This window comes from Camelus dromedarius, chromosome 24, assembly GCF_036321535.1.
Source record: "Camelus dromedarius isolate mCamDro1 chromosome 24, mCamDro1.pat, whole genome shotgun sequence".
Classification (NCBI taxonomy): domain Eukaryota; kingdom Metazoa; phylum Chordata; class Mammalia; order Artiodactyla; family Camelidae; genus Camelus; species Camelus dromedarius.
The window spans coordinates 20,691,697-20,710,290 of NC_087459.1; the positions used below are offsets into that span (position 1 = coordinate 20,691,697).

The 18,594-nt window shown below is 47.7% G+C and overlaps 1 protein-coding gene across 10 annotated transcripts in view; it reads left to right on the forward strand.

Annotated features, from left to right (window-relative positions):
* The window catches only part of KATNIP (katanin interacting protein), a 173,866-nt gene that overhangs the window by 31,624 nt on the left and 123,648 nt on the right, over positions 1–18,594 (forward strand). For all 10 annotated transcript variants that reach the window (XM_031433005.2, XM_031433006.2, XM_010990905.3 and 7 more), the window contains one exon: positions 14,066–14,142. In XM_031433005.2, coding sequence (XP_031288865.2) covers positions 14,066–14,142 — 77 coding nt within the window. The remainder of the gene's footprint in view (positions 1–14,065; positions 14,143–18,594) is intronic.

The following is an 18,594-nucleotide window of genomic DNA, read 5'->3' on the forward strand; positions in this document are numbered from 1 at the left end:
GCTCTGTTCCTTTCCTTGGGCCATGTGGTCCCATGGTGGCTCTTCTGGTGGTGCTGGTGAGGACTGGCTTGTGTCTGAGGCCGGAGAGGCCAAGCGCCCACCTTCTGTGGCACCATGGTCCGGTCCCCAATTCAGAGCTCCAAGATCCCTGGTTGGTTGGCTTGTTTCTTTGGTGACTCGGCAGATGCCTCCACCCTGGCCATCACAGACCTCACGACTTGGTGGAGGGACCTGATACTTAAGAGTATAAGCACACACTCTGGAGTCCAGTAAAGCTCTGTTCGTTCCAGCTCTGTCACTATTTTGCTGGTGACTCTGTGCCTCAGTTTCCATAACTGTAAAATGGAGAACATTACACTTTTTCAGATGTTGCAATGATTTAATGAGATGATACGTGTAAACCATATCTGGCCAGCATAGAGTAATCAATTCTATTCATGTTACCAGTTAATTAACTCTGTAACAATGGAAAAAGTTTAGGAATCCAGAAGAGAAAACCTTTTACTTGCCAATAGGGTAGGGAGCAGAAGGCGGATTGACTGACGTTTCAAGGAGGAAATGGCATTGAAGCTTGAATAATGGAGAGGAGGGTTGGGTTAGGGCAAGGCAGATAAAAAGAACAGGTGTAGACACATACACAGGCGCATGAGGGACCAGCAAGTAGTTCATTGTGATAGAAGCAAAGAATGTTATATACTGGGAGAAAACAGGGGTCAGGAAGTCGGTGATATGGGCTGGGGCCGGATGGAGAAAACTTTGCTTGTTCATGCATCCGCATCTGCTCAGCAAATATTCATCAAGTACCTGCTGTGTGCCAGGCATGGCCCTGGGTCCTATAGGTTCCAAGGTGAACAAAACAGACACAAATCCACAGCCTTTTGGCACTTATGTCCTAGTGGTTAGAGTAAGTAAAAGCTAGAAGGTGTCAGAGGAAAAAATAAAGCAGAGAAGGAGGTGGGGTTGCTGGGAGGGCTGTGATGTCATATGGGTCCTCAGGCAGGCCTCACTGAGGTGGGCAGAGACAAAGGAGGTGAGAGCCTTGGGCACAAGGACAGCAAAGACGGAAGTCCCGAGGGTGGAGAGTGTGTGGCTGAATTAGGGGGAAGGGGTGGCAGTGTGGTGGGAGGTCCTTAGTTATACAAATAATACATGAAAGCGGCTTCCTTAAGAGAATTATTTTTAACCTTCTAGAGAAGGCTACAATCCCTTGTGCCAATTCCCACCCCTCCCTAATCCCAGTCTTCCCCTCCCTGGAGTAACTATTGTCACGAGCTTGGCACGCATTCTTCCAGACCTTTCTCTGTGTATCTGCTTACCCGAGTGTATCCATAAAATAGATGTAGTATTTTTGGAGAGTATGTATTTTAACAAAATGGTATCACAATGAATGTGTGGTACGTGCCTTGTAAGTTGTAATTTGCCTGTCGTCCCTGAACCGTATCTTGGAGATGCATCCTTGGTGTTACAAACAAACCCAGTTTTTTAAAAACTTGTTACGTTATGTTATGGACAGACTGTGTGGGTTATTCAGCCATCTTCCAGATGGAGAGCATTAGCATTTTATACATTCCTCCTCGGGCACCTGTGTGTCTTTCTGGTAGATTCCAAGGAGTGAAATGGCTGGGTCTGAGTAGACTGAAGCTATGCGGGGTTTTGTTTTGTCTTGTTTTAGCGGATTCTGCCACCTTGCTCCTCAAATTGCCTCCATCACCTTACTCACCAGCCGTGGCAGGTTTTTAATGAGGGAAGCCACGGAGATCTGTGTTTTAGAGCAAAGCACAGTGGTGGGCTGTAGGTTGGAAGGAGCAAGCAGGGGGCTGAGAGATCAGGGAATTTGTGGGCTGCTGTTCTGTTCTTAAGAACCTGCATTTGGAGGGGACAGAGGCTACTTTAGGGGCCGGGAGAGACGCTCCCAATCCCTTCCTTTCCTTCTGAAAACGAAACATTGTCTGTCCTGCAGCCTGCACGCCTGGCTTCTTCCCTGTCAGCCAGTTTCTATTCCTAGCCCTCCCCATCAGCTTGAAGTCATCCCCTTTTGACAAACAGACCAATAGAGACTTTATAAAAATGCTATTTTTATTAGAGTGGACCAACTCCTCCATCATCGGGCCCTTATCCTGCCACCAGTCTGAGAGCATCCTTTGCCAGCCACCCTCGATGGTGCGTTCAGGGGTTGGTGCACCTCTGAGGTTGTTTGTCACCAGCCTGGCGCCCATTATAAGAGTCTGATCGCAGCCTCTCTCCAGAGGCAGACCAAATCCTACACCCAGCTGCTCTCCCCAGAGACAATTTAGCTCAGCCCCTTCCTACAACAGAAAAGGAAAGTTGCAGCTTTTAAAAAGCTATGTCATCTTTCCTTTGCATGAATTTCAGGTGGGTATTAACTTTGTGGTATAAAATACCTTCGGGATTAGCTCAGGGAGCTGGGTCTAGGGTCAACTCTGAGTTTAGATTTTGTGCCATCACAATTAGAAACTTCGAGATGTTTCTAATCAGCATCATCTTCATTGCTAACATTTATCGAGCATGTATTACATGCCAGACAGTATACTAAGAATTTTGTGTATAAGGTGGGTGCTTTTAATCATCGTCCCACTTTTTTTTTTGCATTTTTAAATTGAGATATAATTTACATAAGACAAAATTTACCATTTAAAGTGTACAATTCAGTGATGTTGTATTTTCACAAAGCTATGCAACCATCACCACTATCTAATTCTAAAACATTTAGACCACCCCATAGAGAAACCCTGTACCTGTTAGCAATCACTCCCAATTCCTCCCTACCCCGTTCCCTGGCAACCTCTCATCTGCTTTCTGTTTCTGTGGATTTGCCTGTGCTGGGCATCTCATGTAAATTGAATCATACAATATGTGGCCTTTCATGTCTGGCTTCTTTCACTCAGCATAATGTTCTCAGGGGTCATCCACGTTGTCATATGTGCCAGTGCTTCATTTCTTTCTACATCTGAATGAAATTCCACTGTATAGATACACCATACCCTGTTACCCATTCATCCGTTGACAGTTGGGTTGCTTCCACTTTTCGGCTGTTATGAACAAGGCCGCTCGGACAGCATCCCAGTTTGACAGCTGAGGAAACTCAGGTGCAAGTACTGTTTCCCACTCACACAAGCCGGATGGGATTCTCACTCAGGTGTCTGGCTTCACAGCTGAGTCCTGACCACCCTACTTGTATGTTTAGCTGTTGCACGAAGACCCAAGAATTGAGGGCCTATGTCACACACCTCCATGGCAACCGTATTTCGGAATCAAAATTTGGGCCCTTTGATCCAAGGACTCCATTTTGTGGGACTTGGGTCTGTCCTGTTTGAACTCAGGACCATGGTGGGAAGTCCTGGCTGAGTCAGAATCATCCATTCAGTTCAAAATGTGTTTACTGATGGCCTTTGATGTAACGAGACCCAGCCCTGCCCTGGGAGTTCACGGTCAAGGAGAACATGCTGCCGTAGGTCCCCAGGGAGCAGAACCTGGGATGGAGATGTGTAGCGCAGGAGGCTGATTGGGGAGGGCCCGCAGGAGCAACACCCGGGCGGGCTGGGGGAAGCAGGTGAGGGCAGGAGGAGGAGGTGAACTTAGATGCAAGCCTTGCTGATCCCTTAGGGAGCTGTGGGGATGGGCGGCCCTTCAGAGATGTTCCCAGGCGAGGCAAGGAGCCTGGGTCTGGGTATCCTTGGCCTCAGTCGGTATCAGAGACTGGGCATAATCTGGGACAAGACAGGCTCCTTCCCGGAAAGGGACACAGCTCCTGGGAGCCAGGGGGTGAGTGAGCGCTGGGCCCGCAGCACAGCGTCCACTGCACCACCTAGGTCCGGGTCCATGCCGGCTTCATCAGTGCTCTGGCAGAGAGTAGTCTGTGAAGATGCTTTGGGAACACGGCTGAGGGAGGGTGTAGCCCAGCCTGGGGCAGGTGTGAGCACGAGGGGAACTTCTTGGCAGGGGAAGCGGCAAGTGCCTTGGCCCTGGGAAGAAAGGGGCTGGGCCTCTCTGAGAAACAGCCAGAAGGGCTATAGGGCCAAGGGCTGGACAGGAGGTGGGCACGAGGTCAGGAGGGTGGTGGAGCCAGAGTGCTTTCATCTCTGCCTCTGGTCCTGAGCACAGCGCCCAACTCACAGGAGAACCTCCCTAGAAGTATTTACTGAATAAATGGGAAGGGCCTGGAGTGCTCCCCCCTCTTCAGGGGGTGGGGGCCAGCTCTAGAGGGTGAGTGTTTGTTCAGGCAACGCAGCTTGCGGGGCAGGAGGTGATAGATGTGGTCCCGGTGATAGATGCGCCCTGTGAGAGGTTCATTCCCTTCGAAGGAAGGGTCCTCGGATGCATATCAAGCAGTGGAGGCAGAGATTGGAGGGAGGATTCCACCCAGGCTGCCTCTCTCCGCCCATCAGGCCAAGTGGCGGGTGCTGCAGGATCGGAGGCTTTGACAGGTAACAGCCACCCTAAATCAGCAGAGCGCCAGTCTGGGAGCTCGAGACTGCCTCTCTCTCTCCTTAACTGTCAGAGGCTGTTTATACTACCGGCCTTCCAGGGGGCCGGCCCTTGCAGGCTCTCCTCAGGGTGGAGGGTGGGAATAGCCTCAGCCTGTGAGCAGGTCTGCTCAAAACCCGCCAGTAGCCCTCTGGCCACCTCAGAGTCAGACCAGAGTCCTCACCATGACCTCTGCCCCAGTCCTACCCCATTCCTCCCACTCCTACCTCAGGGCCTTTGCACTCACTGTTCCTGCCACTTGGAACCCACCTTCATCCAGATTCTCACAGGGGTCCCTTCTCCTTCCTTCAGTTTCCGCTTGCAGGACATTTCACCAGAGGCCTGCTCTGACCCCTGGCTACAATAGTACCTCCCTCCCCCACTGCCTCTGCTTTTCTTTATCTTTTATTCTCCATAGCTCTTAGCACCATCTGACATACTATATATGTCAGTATTATTATTATTATTTTAATGGAGGTACTGGGGAATTGAGCCCAGGACCTCGTGCATGCTAAGCACGTGCTCTATCTACCACTGAGCTATACCCTCCTCCCCCCATTTCTTTACTTTTTATTGCTTGTCTCCTGTCTCTGGAATGTGAGCTCCGTGATAGTGGAGACTTTGATGGGCTCACTTTGTGTCTCCAGAATAAGTGTTCAATAAATATTGAGTGAATGACTTGGTAAAATGAGGTCTGTGCCGCCTGCTTCTCAGGGCTGTGTGCACGTGGAAGTTGGGGCATGGAACTTCCCAGCGTGTGATTTGCTTACTCCCCAGCCCTGCAGGTGGCACGCGAACGTGGGCTATTTTCATCAGTCCATATTTCTGTTTGCTTTCTATTTATGGCAGGTGATAATGATTTTCCATCTATGGCGTTAATATAAAGTTTCCTTTTTGAAGTAAGCTCATTCAAGATTAAAAAAAGAGAAAAATCTATACTGGCGAGCCTCAAAGAGTTTATAATTCACATTGCCATCTTCCTAGAAAACTTTTCTGAGAGTAAAAGAAATGTTAATTACTTTCTAGCAGCCATGTATTGAAAAGGATTTTTCAGATAGCTTTGGAAAGAGAACATTTTCATAAAGATACAGCATACTGGCTCCTGGAGTCCAGGAGGAAGTCCTAGATTCTGGATCTGCATCAATATCCTACAAACCCTGATACTAAGTATAAAATCTCAAAGTATACATTGGTTGCAGTAAATGATGGTGCATAAATATTTGAGAAATAACCCAAAGTCTTCCTTCAATTATCCATCTGGTGTGCACATCGCATGTGATCTTGCTGCCGATTCCACTCAGGGCATGAGAAACGCCAGTCTTGGCTGCAGCCTTTGTGTTGTTTTGATCCACCTCTAGGGGGCAGTATCAGCTGTTGCTTTAGATCTTGCAGTGTAGGCATGCTAACTGTGGAGTATTTGTCGTTCCTGTTTTGAGGATGGAAAAACTATAATTTTTCATTCAACTAATATGCACTAAAGACTTACAACATAGCACTGGGACATAAAGAACAATCACTGGGAGAACACTGAGGTGGGTTTTGAAGGAAGAGTAGGAGTTTTGTACTGTGAGATACATTTGGGTGGTCTCTGTCTGAGAGCTTAGGGCCATCACTGAGAGCATTCAGTAAGGTATTATTTCAACCCTCTACTAAATGCTTCCCTGGCCCTAGGACATGGCACAGACTTCAGATTCAGACACCCCCGTATACATTCTACCTCCGTACCACTGAGAACTCACTCAGGTATGAAACAAACACACACACACACACACACACACACACACACACACACACACACACACACACACACACACATATCAAACTGGCCTGAGTAAAGAAAGGAATATATTAGCTCTTGTGACTGAAAAGTCCAACATAGTGCTGGCTTCAGGCAGGGCTGGATATGGGGATTAAACACAGTTAAGAAGTTTTAGTTTCTGTCTGGTCTGTCTTTCTGTGTCCTCAATTCTGCTGCCTCTGTGTTGGCGTCACTCTTGGACAGGTGTCTCCATGAAGCATAGAAGGACGTTCATAATTCATGAACTTAATCAGTTGATAAAAGTAACTTCTTCCTTTTGGTGGCCCTTGGAGCTCTTGTCTCAGATCAGCTAATAATTCCTGGGGAAGAGGAATAGGGATTTTTTCAGTGGCTTTAACCAATCCCTGGGTTGAGTCTGTTGGCCTGGCTTGGGGCACATGCCTAGCCCTGAACCAATCACCTAACCAGGGAGACAGACTAGCCTGAGTGGCCAGGCCTAGGTCACATGCTCGCCGTTGTGGTGCCAGCACCAGTGTTATTTCCACATACACCGCATTACTGAGAACAGGGGAGAGGTTGTTTCCCAAAGGAAAACTGAGGTGATGTAACTAGAAGAAAATGACACTTCAGCATTCAAAGCCTCAGCTTCCTCCTCTATAAAATGGGGACAATGAGCCTTAGGGCATAGTAGTATTGCGACTCCCCCAACAAGCACCCACGGAGAACATGATTAATGGTAATTAAAGCAGTCTGAAGCCTGGGGTCCAGTAACCTGGAACATTGACTTGTCGCTCATAAATTGTCCCTCAGTTAAGATGTGGCACTTGCGGGGAGGAGGGGCAGGGCAGATGGAGTAACTCAGGTGTGCAGAGGTGTTCCGTGAACTCTGCGGTGCCCCCGACACAGTGTGTTCACAGCCTCATTATTAAACTGTTCCAAGTTATTGTTCTTCTCCCCCGGGACTTGACACCTGCGAAGTCAGGTCCCCAATGTCCGCCAGCCCTGGAAACCAGCACTAGACTCTCAGCTGCTTGTTAATGCAGCTCAGGCTCTGGTCCTTGCTAAATCAGCCCTGTTTAGGAGAATTCCAATATTCTGGCCTCAGAGGAATACGTGATTCCTGAAATATAGACTCTGTCGAGCTCCTTTAAAGCATAACTGATTCTTGGCGTTACTTTCCAATTCCATTTTTTTTTTCCCCCAGAGAGAATTAATAATATGGCCATTGATAAAATTCTACAGCGTCTCTGAGGCCAGCATTAGGGATAAAGATGATAAAGATGCAGTGGCACTTTGCTTTCGTGTCACGTCCAAATTCCTTAGACCATTTGCCTTACTTAACTTGCACCTCCTTGGCACCCATCCCTCTAGTCAAACCCAACTTCTGGCCAATCCATGAACGTTTTGGGCTTTCTCAGGCCCCCAAACCTTTGCCTGTGCTGCTCCCGCTGTCTGGAATGCCTTTCTCCTGTTGCCCAGCAAACCTTTCAGCTTTCAAATCTCAGCTCAAATGTCTCCTTATTTATTCATTTAGTGAGGACCCACTGTGTGCCAGACACTGTCCTAGGGGCTTGGAATGCACAAGGTGACCATGGCAGACACAGTTTCTGCCTTCACGGAATGCCCATTCTAGCGCAGCGGGCAACCCAGTAAGTAAAAGGCATAGTGAGTAAGATAAAGTAGATATTATGTCAGTGGGGGGTTGGGAATGGAAGTGTATGTGCACAGCTTGCAGTTTTATTTATTTATTTTTTATTGAAGTTTAGTTGATTTCTGATGTTGTGTTGATTTCTGTGTTAGTTTCTGGTATACAGTGTAGTGATTCAGTTGTACATATATATATATATTCTTCTTCATATTCTTTTTTATTATAGGTTATTACAAGATATTGAATGTAGTTCCCTGTACAGTAGGACCTTGTTTATTTGTGTTATTTATACTAGTTTGTTTCTGCTAATCCCAAACTCCAAATTTGTTCCTCCCCCCCTACCCCCTTTGGTACCCATAAGTTTGTTTTCTATTTCTGAGTCTCTTTGTTTTATAAATAAGTTCATTTGTATCTTTTTTATTTTTAGATTCCACATATATATAAGTGATATCATATATTTGCCTCTCTCTGTCTGACTTACTTCACTTAGTATGATCATCTCTAGGTCCATCCATGTTGCTGCAAATGGCATTATCTCATTCTTTTTTATGAGTAGTATTCCACTGTGTATGACATATATATGTATCTCACATCTTCTGTATTCAGTCATCTGTCCATGGACATTTAGGTTGCTTCCATAACTTGGCTATTGTAAATAGTGCTGCTATGAACATTGGGGTGCATGTATCTTTTCAAGTCAGAGTTTTCTCTGGATATATACCCAAGAGTGGGATTGCTGGATCATAATGGCAAGTCTGTTTTTTATTTTTTTAAGGAGTCTCCATACTTTTTTCCATACTGGCTGCACCAAACCACATTCCCACCAACAGTGGAGGAGGGTTACCTTTTCTCCATACCGTCTCCAGCATTTGTAGTTTGTGGACTTTTTAATGATGGCCAGTCTGACCAGAGTGAAGTGATAACTCATTGTAGTTTTGATTTGCATTTCTCTGGTAATGAGCGATATTGAGCATCTTTTCCTCTGCCATCTGTATGTCTTCTTTGGCAAAGAAGGTTTAGGTCTTCCGCCCATTTTTTGATCAGGTAGTTTGCTTTTTTGTTACTGAGTTTTATGAGCTGTTTGTATATTCTGGAACTTAAGCCCTTATTAGTTACATCATTTGCAAATATTTTCTCCCAGTCTGTATATTGTCTTTTCATTTTGTTTATGGCTTCCTTTGCATAGTTTGCAATTTTAAATAGAGTGGCTGGGGAGGACTTCCCCAAGAAGGGAAGATCTGAGGCAAGCCTTGAAGGAGTGAGGAATCTGAGTGTTTACCTGGGAGAAGGGCACTCCGGCAGGAGTGGTGATTCAAAGGCTCTGAGGTGGGCGCATGCTGGGTGCTGAGGGTCTGGAGTGAGGAAGAGGTGGGAGGTGGTCAGAGATGTGAGTGAAGGCCCAGTGCATAGGGCCTGGTGGCTGCTGGGATGCGGGCAGAGTCCAGGGCAGAGGGGCGCCATGATTCGAAGTCCGTAGGACCCTGGGCTGTAACAGTGAGAACAGACTGCAGGGGTGAGGGCAGGAACAGGAGACCAGGGAGGTTCTCCTGAACCAGTGTGGTCATGGGCAGGCGGGAAGAAGTAGTTGGGTTTTGGAGATACGATATTTTTCACATGGAGCTGGTGGGCTGGATGTGGAGTGGGTGAGTGAGTTAGTGAGTCAGGCTTCGAAGATGACTCCCAAGGATTTGGATCTGGCCGTGCCCTCAGGAGCCTTCCTAGTTCCCTCATGGAGATCCTTGATGTCACATGTTGTGCATTTTATTATAATCATTTGTCTCCTTTTTTTTTGGTCTCAGATGCCCTTGATCATCTGATGAAAGTTACAGGGACTCTCTTCACAGAAAAATACCCTTCTGCGTTCAATTGAATAGGTGTTCCCAGGACCCACTGCGGGCCACCCCCCCACCGCCCCCTTTTCAGGACCCCTGGCAAGGGTGTGTTTGCTTGACTGAGTGCACACCAGCAGCCATTCATACCACACACAATAGGAGTGGAGGCAGAGCTGTGCAGATCGGCCCTGACTGGTGGGTGGGTTCAGCCTACACCAAGTTGATATCAGAGTTTTTGGTTTAACCCTCATCACAAGTGTAACAGCCACACAGTAAGCACTTGATAAATGTTTGCTGAAAGACAGTGATGATACACTTGGCACTTTATAAGGTTCTCCCACCTGTGTGGATTGGCTTTAGTATTAATTAATGCCTCTGTTTTATAGTTAGAGAAATAAACTCTAAGCAAAGTCAAGTGTGCTGTGCCGGGGAAAGGTGGTGTCTGAGGGTCAATCTGGCGGGTGCTTTAAGCAACCCTAGCAGTTATCACCACGGACATGGGTGACGATGGAGCTAGGACTAGAGCCCCGGACTCCAGGATCACCACAGGATGTTCCTCTCCTTCCCCCACAGTTCTGAGCTCCAGGAATTTATAATCCGGCTAGGGGATTAGTAAGTAGAAGAAAGAAAAGGATCCTGAATTACTTCCACCCTTCTCCTTGTTAATCCTTAGAGCAGCCCTGGGAGGGATACCTTATTAATATCTCCTTTTTACAGACGAGGAAACTGAGGCTCAGAGAAGGTAAGTAGGAGAGTTCAGGACTCACCCCTCAGTCTCCAAATCCCCAGATAATGAGTGAGCAATATATACAGTTAAAGGCTTACAACGTAGCACTCAATTATATACAATTTCACCCTGTATTGTATATAATTTAATACTAATTGCAGGGTTTCAGAATGAGCTGAAGTGAGCAGGGCTGAGAATGGCAAGGGAAGGCTTCAGGGAGACTTTGGGGGCTGAGCTGGGCCTTGGAGAGGATTTGGGTGGAGGCTGGAGGGAAAAGGAAAAGAATGAGTTAAGATATCAGGACAGGAATGGGCTGGGTAGGGGTGGGGAGGAGCTAGGATAGTACATAAATGCAAATATAACTGACTTCCATTGGGAACTATCCAAGTGCCTGGTACTGTGTGCCTTTTTATTGTTATTGCATCCAATCCGCATTTGACCCTATGAGGGAAAAAAAGGCCCAACAAGGACAAGTACTGTTATTACCTACATTTGACAGATAAGGAAACTAATGGCTCTGTTGTGACGTGGAGCCAGACCTGGACTCCAGAGCTCACTCTCTTCTCAGCTCAAGTTCAGAGCCAATCTGGTTAGAGGTGGACGTACTGTGAATAGTGGAGAATAAGATGGGCTGGTTTAGGGCCTTGCAAAGGGGCCTGTGGACATCGCCTGGGAGCTTGTTAGAAATGTAGGCTTGGGCCCCTCCCCAGACTTACTGAACCAGAACCTGCATTTCAGCGCAATCCCCGGTTATTTGCGAGTGCATCAGCATTTCCGAAGCACGGAGCTGGTGAGAAGTTTGGCTAGATACATGCCTGCCCTCTTTCCAGTGACATCTCCCTCCTGGTAGAGGCGAATAAATGCATTCCCAGAGGGTTTGAGGTGAAAACCCAGGGCAGCCCACCACAAGCTGAGATCTCTTTGAAGTCTCCTATTTCATCTAAAAATGTCATTGAATGTTTCATTCCATACTGTAATATATCAGTGGTCATTTTAATATCTCAAAATGGTTATGTAAATTGCCATGGAGTAAGATCTGTGTTCCCGGAAGATACGTGGGATGGGTTTCCTTGTATCTTAAATGAGGTAATAATAACTACTTCAAGGGCTGCTGCGAAGATCAAAGGAGAATCATGTATATGGAAATGCTGCATAAACTATCCACATCATACACGTGTTGTTCTGGAAGGAACTGAGGATCTGCTCCAGACCCGGTATCTCGTAACTAACCAGCTGTCTTCAAGGTGAGGCAGGGCTCAGTCTCGGGGAAGACAAAAGGATGCCTCTGGGCATCTCAGGAAGCCAGGAAACTAGGAATAGGAATGCCTATTGCTGGTTTGTTTAAATTTCTTATGATTTTTATAATATCATCCTTTCTTCTTATTTCCCACTTCCTGGTTGGCCAGATTAGCCAGCAGAAAAACCCCAGTAAGACTCAGAGGCTTCAGAGACATCAGGATAGGGGAGAAGATGGGAGTACTGCATCCTGTCCCCAAGTGGCCCAGAGAGAGGGGGACCTGGGAGGATAAGTGTGGGTGACAGAGAAAGGGGGAAGCAGATGGAGTCCTATGGGAAAAGAGAAGAGAAGGGAACTGGGCTGTCAGCTGTGGACCAGCAGTGACTCTGTCTTCCCTATGTGTGTGGGGGGGGTGTCCTTGTAATGGGAAGGAGAAGTGAAGACAGAGGGAGAGAGACCCAGAGAGGTGAGATGGGCAGAAATAGTGACCATCCACATCTGAGGCCAAGGGGGAGAGGCAGCCAGAGAAGGACAGGAGGGAAGGGGGACTCATTCAGAACTGCAGAAGCTAAGAAAGGGGAGCGTTTGGGGATGACAGACGGGTGGTCAGCATCTCCCCATAGCCCGGAGCAACTGAAAAGTAGAAGCCGGGAAGACCTATTATATTTGCTTAAGGAGGTTATGAGTCACCCTTGGGGAGAGTTCTGGTAGATTAATGGGGTTAAAGCCAGATTTTGAGAAGCTAAGAAGAGAATGACGAAGATTCTTTTTTTTTCCTTCTCCCTCTGATAATCGTTAGGATTTTCACACAAATTGTGTTTCTATTCCAAATGTCTTCCTTGCCACTTAACACTTAATCCTGTAACTTGTGACTAGACTGCAGCTGACTTTGTCTCTTTAATCCATTCCTTGGCAAAAAGTTATTTAAGAAACATTGAAAATTGCAAAGCATCGTTTATAGTATGATCCTATTTTTGTTTAAAGGAACATGTGTTTGTGTGTGTATTTATAAATGCGTATATACGTATATTACAAACAAAAACATCTAGAGGAATATGAAATTATAAAGGGGGTTTTAGTGGTATATACATATGTCACTTTTAATGTGTATAGTTTATTATACACTTATTATCCCTCCTAAAGTGGTACAAAATTCTAATAAGGGTTATCTTTAATGATTAGTTCGTGGTATATGACTTAATTCTTTTTTTTTTAATTTTTTTTTTTATGACTTAATTCTTTTGGCTACAAATGACAGAAACTCAGCTGAAACTTTAAAGCAATAAGTAAATTGTCCAGAGACTTCTTCAGGCATGGGTGGATCCAGGGGCTCAAATTATGTCATTAGGAATCTCTCTCTCTCCATCTCTGGGATCTGCTGTCTTCTTTCTTGACTTCATTCTCAGGCAATTCCAGGTTTGTATCTCATCAGCTTAGCGCCCCAGTGGAAGGAGAAGAGCTTTTCCCCAGGAGTCTCAGCAAAGTCCCAGGGCTGAATTTCAAGGTCCGGGCTCAAGCCATGGCTCATCAGTAGACCCATGAGTCATTGTGGCTGGAGGAAGTACTGTGTTGATGAGTGAGACCAAGGCCAAGGTCATGTGACACAAGAGGAGACCAAAGGAGCTTTCAAGGGCATCTAAGGAAGCCAGTGAACTAAAAGAAGGGGCAGAGTGGTTCAAAGAAATCCAGAGTTCTGTGGCCAGAAGAGGAGTCACAAAACCCTGAATGTCTGCTTTAAAGGGGTCTTCACTCTCTGGGTCATAGTTTTTTGGTTTTTTGGGTTTTTTTGGCTTTTTTTTTTTTAATTGAAGTATAGTCAGTTTACAACGTTGTGTCAATTTCTGGTGTACACGTAATGTTTCAGTCACCCCAATACATACATATATTCCTTTCTATATTCTTTTTCATTAAGGGTGTTACTCTGTGTCATAGACTTTTGTAATGACTGAGTCGTTTATAATAAGCATGCATTTCTCTTATAATGGCCAGAGAAAAGTGAGATCCTCTCTTCAACAACTGATTTGGGCTACACCTGGTTAGGACAACTGAGAGAACAAAATCTGGAGTGTGGAGAAAACAGTGAGGCCCACATCTTGTCAGGGCCCTTGATTGTGTAGGGCCTGAGAGGGGTGAACAGTGGCACGACTGGGGAATCTTCTCCTCTTTGTAGATCGTTAGTGGTGCATGTTCAAGACCCACTGGGCCATCAGACAGTCTCTTGGGCTCTGAGTCACCAGAGTGATGCGCCCAGGGAGCTGGGCCGCTGTCAAGGTCAGCCTCTGCCTCTCCACATCCTGTGCGGTGTGTGCCGTCCCCCGGCCTCAGTCAGTGCTGCCTCTGCATTCCAATGTCACATCGCTCTGTTTCTTCATTGCAGGGTTGCACTAAGGACATGGTGACAGACTTTGATGAGAAGCATGATGAGTATTTAATATTGCTTCAGCAGAGAAACCGGTAAGATGCAGCCCTTGACGGCAGCCCTTCATATTAGCCAAATAAAAATCCTGTTTAGATTTATTAACAGCACGCAGGCCCTGTTTCACCTCAGAATGGGATGCAGTCACCCTCCACTCGCAGGCGTGGATTCATCTCTGCAATCCCAGCTCTTATTTCTCCATTCACCAATTTAATTACATCTTTTGATTGGGCTGTAGCAAACTGTTCCACGGGTAAGGACCGCCTCTTGCCTCCCTGCTTCTGTTCTGGGAGAGGGTGGGTTTGTCATGAAAAGCTGGAATTTGGCAGGGCCTGTGCCTGAGTCACCTGAATGGCCCAGGCTGTGATCTCACAGGCTTTGAAGGTCCCTTGAAATCGAGCCTGTAATCATGCCTTGTTATGTAAAGATGGAGCTGTGTTACATTTCTGTTTGAAGTTGGTCGATGTCATTTAAAGTTAAGTCAGTCCTGATTTTGACTCCGGAGTGCTGGTTCTTCCAAAAGCCTGCAGCCGATGCAGGCTGAGGTCAAAGCCTGTGGTCTGGTTTGAAAGCGGTATCGTGTCTTCAGTGCCTTTGCAGGGCTGTGGATGTTCATTTTCAGTTCACTGTGGTTTGTCTTCTAGCCTAGGACCTTGCCGAAAGCTGGGTTTGCAGACTCAGGTGCTTGGAGGGGCCGGGCAGTGAGTGAAGCTGGCTGGGTGGGGACAGGGGGCACCTGGAACTCTCAGATCCAAACTGCTCACCTCATGCCAGTTACTGTTTGTGGGAACACAGGCCCAGGAGGGACCGTATCCTCCAAGGTTGCCGGAGAAGCTGGAAATCTGGATCTGTGTTGCAAAATCTCCTAAGTTTTAAGATGTTGGTAATGAATTCAAATTAAAGCACAAAACAAACAGAAGAAATCTGCAGGGCCCCCAAACAGATCTGCAGGAGGGGGAAGGAGGGGAGTACTAATTTGGGTCTTTGTGTTATGTGAGCGGGCTGGAGGTCTTACAGGCAGAGAGTCTGAGGGTTGTTATACTGAATGTGGATTCAGCCCTTGTCTGATGGGCTGGATTACCGGTGCTTGTCAACTGGGGCCCTGGAGCAAGTGTTTATGGTGTAGGATTGTCCCATGTGTTGTAAGACTTTAGCATCCCTGCCTACCCACCGCTTTACTAAATTCCACTAAGGCCCCCTAGTACCTGTGTACGTTCCAGATGCCTCCCAGTGAGGCGTTCCCACCCCCAGTTTTCAGAACCTCTGAATAGATAAACTCTCCAGGACCAGCCAGATGTGCCAGGCAACATCTGATGTGCCCAGCTGCTCTGCGCTCATCTCCCTCCATCCCAAGGGTGACCTCCAGCCAAGGCTTGTGCTGATTAGACCAGTGTGGGTTTTTATCATCATTAATGCCATGGGGCAGGATGTTTTTATTCAGTTTCTGGCAGGCCGGATGGTGCCACTGAACACCTGGGCGATCACTGAATCATCTACATACGACTTGTCTGGGAGGAGAGTGTCATAGTTCCTTCTGAGCAAATTGCTTCTCATTAATCGGGGGATCAATACATGTGGGATCAAAGAGGCGCTGGCCGATAGCACAGATGAGACTCTCCAGAGACGAGGTTGCAGCACAAAGGCAATTAAAAAATATGTCAAAACAGAGCTGTCATAAAATTTGGGGGCCATGCCACTGAGAGGGAGCTGGCTTGATGACAGGAAATTAGAAGGTAGTACCGGAAAGAAACACCTCCAAATGGGGACATAGGCAGGGAGGGAGTGCCTCTGAGCTGTCATCAGGTCAAGCTGGGAAAGACACCTTTTCTGGAGCGCCAGCCGCATGCCAGGTAACTCGCCCCCATCATTTTGTTTTATCTTCACTCTCCCTGATGAGGTCAGTACAGTTCTTGTACCCATTTGACAGATAAATAAGTGGAGACCCAGGACAGAGAGCAATTTGCCCCGGGTCATGCAGCCAGGAAGTGGTAGAGCTGGGCTGTACTGTCTGATTTATGTTTTGTTTGAAACTGTCATCAAAAATCAGGAGGGAGACCTGCCAGGGTTGTCAATGACTCTAAATTCACTACAGAGGGGTTTGGGGGAATCAACTGCACTTGCATTGGGAATCTAGTTATAAGACTGGGTAGAAAACCACCTCTGAGCTGTGTACTGGGCGAAGAGGGGGATGAAAACCCAGGCTGCTCATCTGGGTGGCCTTGTAACCCAAGAAGGGGGTGTGCAAACACTTGGGCAGTTCTTAGAGATCTGCCCAGAACACTGTTGCCCATGAGATGCTGGTGGCCTTATTCTTTTACTCATTCAGCAGGATTCATTGAGGACCTTCTCAGCACCTCGCATTACCACTAGTATGAAGGGCAACATTTCAATGAGGGAGACACAGGCTGTATTAGTTAGTGTTCCTTTGGTTGAAGGGACAGGAACCCAAGGTCAATGGACTTTAAACAAGGCAACTTATTGGCTTATGAAATTAACAAGTCCAGGATGATACTCTGGCTTCAGGCATAGCTGGATCCAGGTACTCGAACTGGGTCACCAAAATCAGTCATTCTCCATCTCTCAGTTCTGTTTTCCCATGCTGGAATCATCTCAGGCAGTTATTTCCCTCACAGAGGCCAAGGAAGCCACTGGAAACCCACTGGAAACACTCACATCCCACCTCTAGGCAAAGAGAACACGTCTTTCCTAATAGTTTCAGCAACAGTACTGAGGAGGGCTCCTGTTGGTCTGGCTGGGGCCCGGTTCCCATCCCTGAGTCAACTGCCCCCATGCCTGGGGAGGTGGCAGGGTCTGCCTGTCCACCCTGTTAAGTGGCGTGAGCCTCACCCAAGCCACATGGAGTGAAAGAAGGAGTGGGGCAGTTCCCCAGGGGAATCTGAGGGCTGTGTTGGAAGCTGGGGGAGAGTTGCTGGACAGGCAAAGAGAACAGGGGCCACCGCTCAGCCCTGGCCCTCGGAATGCCCCAGGAATGGCAGGTGAGCACAGGACCACCCATGATTATTCCAGAAGAAGCAGAAAGTGCCACGTGCTCCAGGAGAGGACTGGGGAGAGCAGGGAAGATGTGGCAGCCCGGGTTCACCCAGACACAACCCTCGCCCAGAGGATGCTTAGCGATTCTGGTCACTCAGCTTCATGAAAGATGTAATCATGCCCAACAGGACTCACGAGAAAGCAACCAGAGTGATCAAAGGGCTGAGCTACGAGGAACCGTTAAGAGCTAACAGCCGAGAGGGGCTATAATATACACCTCTAGATGGTGGCAGGTCTAAGAAGCCAGCAATGATATTATTTGTTTTTTGAAAAAGGTTGTTCAAGGGAAACTTACAGGTACCCATATAAGAGATGAACCCACTGCCCCAGGGGCGATTCAGGTAGGAAGAAGGAAGGGGAGAACCAACACCGAGTGGGGGCCTTGTCCAGGCAACTCTCTGAGCTAGAGCTTCAAGTGGTTCCCCATTCCGTCCTCACGACTCCCAAAGAGCTGGAGGCATCTTACAGAAGAGCAGACAGGCCCCAGGAAGTGTAGGGACTTGTCCAAGGTCACGAAAGCTGGGAGATGGCAGAGCCTCTGGTACGAAGCTCCCTCCCCCGCACTACTCCGCCTCCATCTGCACGGATGGCGGGAGGTGACATTCCAGAGGACAGATGCCAGCACCTGTGGGCCACGAGGTTCTGGGAGGAATGGCAGGCTCTTTGTATCACTGCCCTCTGCTTCTCCACCCTTCACTCAAATGCCACCACCTCCAAGAAGTCCTCACCTGGGAACCACTGCTTCTCCTCTGACCTCTCCTTGCTTGGAGCCCCTGTGGTGTGCTGCCTGGTGAGGAGACAAACGGTGGAATCACATGACCGGGAGACTGGCTCTGGAGCCTCATGGGCTGGAATTTAAATCCCGGCTGCTTCCTCAGCTCTCTGACCTTGGGCAAGTTCGTCTATAAAACAGGCCCGTGGTAGGAACTGAACCCCCAGGCCAGTGAAGGAGTAAGCATGACAAAGTGCTTGAAAGTCCTCAGTAAGCCCACCCGTCCCAGCGTCCTTCCTCCGTCGTCATCACCACCATCATCATCAACTTCAAAATTTTAATGCTAAACGCACCTTCTCAGAGTGAGCTGACATCCAGACAACCCTTGAATGCCTGATCCTTAGAGAACCCCTCAGTTGACCCTTGGGGTAACTGACGTCCAGAGGAGCCACGTAGCTAGCCCACAGTCACACAGCAGCCACAGCGCTCGGCGTCTAAGATAGTTCGGTCATAAACCCGGTCACAGTTAAGTCTATGAGCAACACACCTCCCACTCTTTGAGCTCAGCTAAGTCCTCTCACCACCTGGGTCCCTGCTTGTGCCAACCACTCAGCCTCCAAGCCTCTCATGTCCCCGGTCACGCTCCCTCATGATACCCTGTGCTCTAACTCACTGTGCTTCCACTTCCTCTTCTGTACAAAAGAGCTCTCTGTGCAGGTGACCCCGA